Below are 7,551 nucleotides of genomic sequence, written 5' to 3'. Positions count from 1 at the left end.
GAACTCAGCAGAAAATCCTACTCGGCGGGTGGGGTGGGGGAGGCACTGCGGAGTCAATTGTACATATTTATGAGTACAATTTGTTTCAGAATGTATAGACTTTGAGTATTGATCAAATCAAGGTAGTTAGCATATCTGCCACCTTGTACATTTATCATTTTATGGGAAGAACATTCCAAAATATTCTAGATATGATGGACTGTCTGGCAGTCTGTTGTGAACTAAGGTCACATGTGTGTGTGGAACCCCAGTACATAGATCTCCTCACCAACTGTGACTGTACCCATTTACCTCCCTCCACTCAACCCCTTCTAAGTCTCTGGGGACCACTGCTCTGGCTTTTCTATGAGGTCAGATGTTGGATGCCACAGTGAAGAAGTTCTGGTAATATTTGTCTTTTGGTGTCTGGTGTATTCCATTCAGCATAATGTTTTTCAAGCTCTTCCATGTTGTCTCAAATGATGAGACTTCATTCTTAGTAACAGCTGAGTAGTATTCCATTATGGTGATGTAACCATAGTTTCTCTATTCGTCTTTTGTTGGGTAGGTGGGTTCCAAGTCATGGCTGACAACATAGTTGTATTAACTGTTGTCACCAGTCTTCATGTTAGATTCCCAGAAGTTACTCAGAACTGGAACTGTATACCCTTTGACCAGCATCTCCCATTTTCCTCCAAGCCTGAGGCAAATACTGTTGTACTCTCTCCTTTTGTGAGTCAGGCTATTTTAAATTCCATATATAAGTGTGTTATATAGTGTCTATCTGGTATGTAGCATTATTGAGATTCATCCATGTTATCATAGGTGGCAGGATTTTGTTCTTTATTATGGCTGAGTAGTATTCTAGTGTGCTTTGTGCCACATTTTCTGTATCCATTCTTTTGTCACCACACTGCTTCTGTAGCTTGATCATCATAAGGCCTTTGAAACCTTGGCTCTTTCCAGAGGATGACCATGAACACTCGAGGACCCTCAGGTAGTGGGGGGCCCAGCTGGTCTAGCTCCCTCTTGCACTGTGGTGTCTCCCAGGAGGAAGTCTTTCTTAGACAGAGGTTTAAAAGGCACACTGCCTTTCCTGGTATGGCTCCTCTTTGCATTTCCATTTTAAGCCTTTTATCTTTGTTGCTTTCCACTCTCTCTGAAAATCTCTCTTTGTGCTGCTGAGGTGTCCTGGGATATCTGGCCAATCCTTTCCCGCTCCATGCCTAGGCTTCCTGCATGGTCCTCTTCTGAGCAGGACAGTTGTAGAGGCCCCCGCCTGGGTCACACAGCCTGACTGTAAACCAGTTCCACTTTTCCTCTCTTCTTGCCCATCTATGTTTTCTGTCACCTTGCCACAGAACGTTCTGATTCAGCTTCATAAACAAACCTGCAGGGTCTTGCCTTGCTGTCCTTCAAAACGCCGAGAGGCCTGACCTTCCTTGTCTGGCTTACTGGCTCCAGCCACTCCACTGACAACATGGAGCCTTTCCTGAACACTCACAGCTAACTGGAAACACCCTTTATCATTTTGAATTTCAGCCTGTGCTCTGGCATAGGTTGGTATTTGCCAGTGTCCCCTCCACGCATACTTTGGTCCTTTGTCCCAGGGCTGGGCCCTGACTCTACCCGTTCTGCTGCCCCGCTGGCCCACAGCAGCACCTTTCCCGCTCTGTCAAGCACTTTGGACACTGCTTCTCTGAATATTGCCTCATCTGTGCCATTCAAGTTGTGGAACTGAGATGATGGTTTTAAAATAGAAGTCTGATCACTTCACTCACCTGTCCAGACTTCCTCTATGCTTCCTTTTGTCTCAACGAGGAAGTCCACCAAAGGTGTGGGTCCCAGGCCTTCCTATTCCTCACCAGCAGCACATACCCACTGATTCCCTCAGTTTTGATCCATGGTTGTGGAAAACTCTCCACCCTGATTCCTGAGCCCTGCCAGGGCTGCCCCTGTTGCCTGTATACTCTTGCATGTGGCTGACTGGGCAGTGCTTCGTCACAAAGCCTTTTCTTGATCTCTTTTACCATGATGGGGATCTAGGACCTGAGACCACAAAGCCTTTAAACCAAGGAATTTGTTCCAGTGTGGATATCCCAGGAAGTCATGCTCCCTGGGCTCTGTCCAAATGATGTAGGAGAGCCTGGGGCTCTACTCCATAATGCCCAGTCTCCTGCAGCTCTGGAGATGAATCTGGGCTTTGTGTGTGTACCTGTAAAGTCCTGAAACTTCCCAGAATGCACTGGTCAGTGACTGGGAGTGAAGGCTTTGAGGGAATGCCCAAGTGGGACTGTCGCTCTGACCCTTCTGGGACTTTTCTCTGAACCAGTGGATAAAACCAAGAAGAAGTTTCTTGACTCTGACCTCTGCAGGTGACAGACTCTCGTGTGACAGGTATCTTCCCTCTCCATAAAGGGAAGGAGCATCCTCAGCTCTGAGATGCAGTGCCACAGAGAAGGGTCTGTGCACGCTGCCACACTGGGTCCTGTCACTTAGCACCATAGACTGCACTGTCCTGTGGGGTTCTCGACTGCCCTCCTCATCAAACCCAGTGTACAGGTTGTCAGCTGCAGTTTTCTCAGCTGAATTCCTTTCTGAAAGCTTCTGTGATGTGAAAACCTTATTTTAAATTATATTTATATGCTTTTTCTCTTATTTGTCTTTAATCTGACAGGTCCTTAATCAGACAGGTTATTAATCTGTCTTTGGTTAGGTTCAAACATAACCTAAGCCACATCTTTAATTCTTTAACCAAAAAAAAACCCTTTAGCCTTTGTGTAAGGACCCAAATTATGCCATAAAAGCATAAATTTTGACTCTTGAGCTCACTTACTGTTTTTGTACAACACAAACACAGTAACAATGTAGTTTCATTAACAGTTTAGATACCTTGGCTGAGTTGTTATGGAACTGTAGTGAATACTACGGTGAACCTGGTAACCTTCCCTGACGAGCTTCAGTTAACCAGCTCCTAACTTCCCCTTTGGCCTTTCCCACTCGATTCTTTTGAAGCAAACCCTGGGCATTATATTTCTTCTCATATATGATGAGAGATGTAATGCATACATATTTCATCACCTTTAAGCAGTAAGGCTTATAAAAAAGACTTACCTTTGTATAAATAGATACATGTTGAAAGTATTTTATAACTAGCTTTTTTCACTCAAGGGAATATTTGTGAGATTATTCAGATAATTCTAGAAATAAGTAATTTTTATTGCAATGTATCACTCTTTTTTTTTTTTGGAATCGGGGATTGAACTCAGACCCTTGTGCTTGCCAGGGAAGCGCTTATTCCACTGAGCCATCTCCCTGGCCCAATGTATCACTCTTTATTAAGAGTAAGACTTACAAACATAACCATGTAACTGTTTATAACTATGTGTGCAACTAAATACACTGTGTGTGTGTGTGTGTGTGTGTGTGTGTGTGTATGTGTATGTGTGTATGTATGTAGATTGGTACTGGAGATTGAACCCAGAGCCTTTGCACTGAGCTATACTCCTAGCCTCATTTCTATTTTTTATTATGAGACAAGTCTCACTAAGCTGTTGGGTTGGCAAAGCTGTGCTCAAACAAATCTGCCTCAGCCTATCAGAGTGCTGGTGTTCTAGGCTTGTGCCACCACTCCCAGCCCTGATGATATAATTCTGTAATATTGTAAGTGCTCAGATCTCCTCAGTTGTTCTATAAATACTGGATTTCATTTATCTGATTAGTTTTTCAGAGCAAGATAGTGAAGTGTTTCCAGTGAATTAAAGATTGCACCTTACATTTCAGAAAATATACCCCAGAAAGTTTCTCATGAAGAACAGCCATTGCTTCTGTGTGAAGGAATGGCTTAGGGTTCAGTCAAGCAGCATTGGTATGTGCAGGAAGTTAGATTTGTGGGGAAGGTGATGGGGATTTGCTGTACCCCAAGCCAGGTAACGAAGGGTCTAATGCGTGCCATGTCTGAGTGCCTCTGGGCCTGTCTTGTCTTTCTCCTGTGCACTACAGAATTCTGCCTCCTCAACGGGAAGCACGGTGGCTTCGAGCAGGAGCGGAGATCTGACCCTGTCTATCTGGACTCCCTGGCCTATCGAGAGTTTGTTTTCATGGATGTGCCAGATGCCAAGCACGGGATGCTTTCCAAGGATGGACTGTTAAGTGTTTTAAAACAAGGTAATGCCATAGAGTAGGGTGTGGTCTAAGTTGAACACTGAACCCCAAGATGTGGTATAGGCTTTGGGATCAGTGACACCTCAGGTACTCATGGAAAACATCTGAAAAGAGGGTGGCTCTACCTCTGAGCCCTGGTCCACCAGCAAGCATTTTCTGTCCAATCTTACAGAACACCAGGTAATGGATGACATGTTCTGAGGCCAAGGTGGAGGCAGGAGGTTGAGGAGTGAAGCAGTCTAGGGCCTGGTGTTCTGTTTCATTGTTAGCACAGAAAACTTGTCAGCAGGGATTGAGAACTCGGTTTTGCATGCCCATTGCTAGATTCCAGGCTTCATTTAGACAGGCTGAGCTTTGTCAGCCTCTTGGAGGCTCTTTATCCTCCTGGCATGGGCCTGTAGTACTGCAGAGGAGAGGGGCAGGCCTCGCGAGGTGCCTGCAGGAATTCATTCCACAGCAGTGGCGTTTTAAAAAGTTGCTCTGGTGTGATTTGGGAGCACAGTGTGCATTAGAAGGAGAAATGAACTTGGTGAGTGCTTTGCACAAAGAGCTAGGAACCATTCGGTGTGCTTCACTGCAGAAGGCAAGGCGAGAGACCCTCAGTGAGGCTTCAGTGAGCCCTGAGTTCAAGTATGTTGTTTTGGAAGACATGGAAACAAAAGTCCAGTCTCCGGATCTCCTGAGGGTCAGCTGAAGAGCACTTCTGGCCACCTTTTGGGGTAGGAGCATCACAGCTGCAACCATGCAGCCTGGCGCTACCCTGCCCAGAAGTGACAAGTCCTAGGCTCCAGCTTTCTTACCACACCCTTGCCTACAAGCCTGCCCTGTGAGCCTGCCCTTCTAGCCAGCTGGAGCTACCCCAGGTTCTGGACTAGCCAGGCCAGCTCTTTCCCTCAGGCTGGGCCTGGTGAAGACCTAGTTGGTTACTGAGTTACATGTCTCTCTGGGGCTTTCTAAAACTGCTGACATGAAGACCTGCAGAGGTAGCACATCTATGTGTTAATATTCAGTGATGTGTATGAAAACATTGTTTTATCAAATCTTTTAAAGAAAATTTCCACTGGGCTTAATTTACTAGAAAAGTCTGACAACCTATTAAAAAAAGAAACAAAAAGAAGAGGCACATAGGGGAGAGGCTCTAGGCATTCTGCAGGATGTGAGTAGCCCCACTGAATGGACTCTGGGGGCCACTTGAACATGTGAGGAGGAGGAAGGGAGGCAAAAGGGGAAAAGCTGAGCTTGCCATGAACACAGGATGCCAGCCCCTCTGAAAAACATGCACTAAGTGGAAAGGAAATGAAATCTGCAGTGTATTTCAAGAAAGGGCATCAAAATGTGTGCATTTTAGAATTTGTGTGGCTCTGAAGCATCATAAAGGTAGACTTTAGTAATTCAGCCTTGAGAATTAAGTTCTATAGAAATCATACGCAGAAGGAGCTTAAGTGAGTATTCTAGAAATTAATTGATTAGGCTTAATTAACATTTAGTAAGTCCTCAGAGAAGAGTGAAGTTTGATGTTTAAAACTGGGCCTTCTCTTTCTCTTCCCTGCCTTCCTATATAGTTTCCAGGTTGTAGTAAAACATGAAGGATATCTTTACCTCACTGTCCTTTAGTTCCATGTTCCACAGCAGGCTGGCTGACTGACTTTAGGTGGAGATCTCTGCACGACAGCTGGCGACACTTAGCAGCGAGAAGCAGGCGATGCTGTCCCTGGTGAGCTAGCTGCGCGCAGCAGTCACAGCTCCGGGTCTTCTATTTCCACAGCCACTCTGCCTCTGGAGAGGAATTTCCATCCCTTCGTGGAGCTGCCAGCGCAGCAGCAGCAGGCTCTGCACAACCTCCTGCAGGCGGTCCTGTTGGATGAAGAGCTTCTGGTGGTCCTGGAGCAAGTGGTGAGACAGAGACCTCTCTAGGCAGGGTTTTCACCTGGCTCACATGGACAGGCTCATGGGCCAGGGCTTTGACCTGGAATGAAACTGCAGCTTGTCCATGGTTTTTCCTAAAGTTTGTCTACTTTCATTCTTAGTTACAGGTCTTTAATTTGCTTACTGCAGAAAGGTAGCTGACATCAGGATAAGAGGATGTGTGCTTCCGAGGGCTGCTGCAACAGATGACCAGTCTTGGGACTTAAAATACAGAAATTAATTCTCTTACAGTTCTAGGGGCCAGAAGTCAGAAATTAAAGTGCTGGTGGGGCCACTCCCTCTGGAAGACCTGAGGAGAAATCCTTCCTTGTGTTCTGTAGCATTTGACACCTGTGGCTTGTGGCTGTGTCACTCCATCTCTGCTCTGTCGTCATATGCTCTTCCCTCTGTTTCCTTTATATATTTTTTTCTTCGTGTGTGTGTGTGTGTGTGTGTGTGTGTGTGTGTGTAGTATTAGGGAGTGAACCCAGGACCCTCTTTGAAGTATGGTACTCTTTAATTTCAAGATAGTCTTGCTAAGACACTAAATTGTTCAGGCTGAGCTTGAGCTGGCATTGTTCCTGTCTCGGTCTTCCAGAGTACTAGGATTATAAGGCCTGTGCCACTGGCATCTCCTGTACTTTTGGGTTTTGTTCTTTTTTGGAGACAGGGCCTTGCTATATAGTTCAGTCTGGCCTCAGGCTCATGGCAATCCTCCTGCCTCAGCTGCCTGAGTGCTGGGATTACAGGGTCATACCACCAGTTCTGGCTCCTTTACCCTTTTGTAAGGAGACCATCGCTGGACCCAGGATCCACCACAGTTTAGGAAAATCTCATCGAGATCATCAACCTTAATTATATTGAGCTGGCATTGCTCCTGTCTCAGTCTCCCAGAGTACTGGGATTATAAGGCCTGTGCCACTGTGCAAGCTCAATTATATCTGCAGCAACATCCAAATAAGCTCACATGTAAACATTCAATCCACAGCAAGGGGGCTGTATGGAGGGGTCCAAGTAAACTTGTACTGTTAAGCTCAGGGACAACCAGGCCTTGCACTTTTCTGTTTTGTAGCAACAGGAGTTTCTGGGAAAATGAGTTGCTTAACTATTACTTGCACAAATGGTGAGGGACACACCAGCTGTTTACCTTCCAAATGCCCAGATGTTCCACACTTAAAGGCTAATTATTATTAATATTATTTATTTGTATTTTTAGTACAGGGTCTATAAGGTCTCACTACATAGATCAGACTCATAGTGATCCTCCTGTTTTCAGTCTCTCAAGCGCTGGGATTATAGGCATATGGCACCATGCCTGGTCTCATTTGCTGTCTCAGTGCACCCCAAGGGGCAGAGCCAGCAAGCACACCGGAGATTGAACCCTGGTCCCTGCCCCTGCTTAAGTGGGTGCTTTAATCCACTGAGCTATCTTGCCAGCTCTAAAAAGGCTGAAGTTTTTAAAACAATTTTTTTTTAAATTTTTATTTATTTATTTATTAGAGA

The 7,551-nt window shown here is 45.5% G+C and overlaps 1 protein-coding gene across 1 annotated transcript in view; it reads left to right on the top strand.

Moving 5' to 3' along the window:
- The window catches only part of Gsdme (gasdermin E), a 67,761-nt gene that overhangs the window by 49,103 nt on the left and 11,107 nt on the right, over window positions 1-7,551 (top strand). Inside the window, exons 6-7 of the mRNA XM_004626471.2 lie at window positions 3,982-4,146; window positions 5,909-6,036. Coding sequence (XP_004626528.1) covers window positions 3,982-4,146; window positions 5,909-6,036 — 293 coding nt within the window. The remainder of the gene's footprint in view (window positions 1-3,981; window positions 4,147-5,908; window positions 6,037-7,551) is intronic.

The sequence above is a fragment of the Octodon degus genome, unplaced genomic scaffold (assembly GCF_000260255.1).
Source record: "Octodon degus isolate 3935 unplaced genomic scaffold, OctDeg1.0 scaffold00015, whole genome shotgun sequence".
NCBI classification, from domain to species: domain Eukaryota; kingdom Metazoa; phylum Chordata; class Mammalia; order Rodentia; family Octodontidae; genus Octodon; species Octodon degus.
This window is presented reverse-complemented; position numbering and strand designations above follow the sequence as displayed.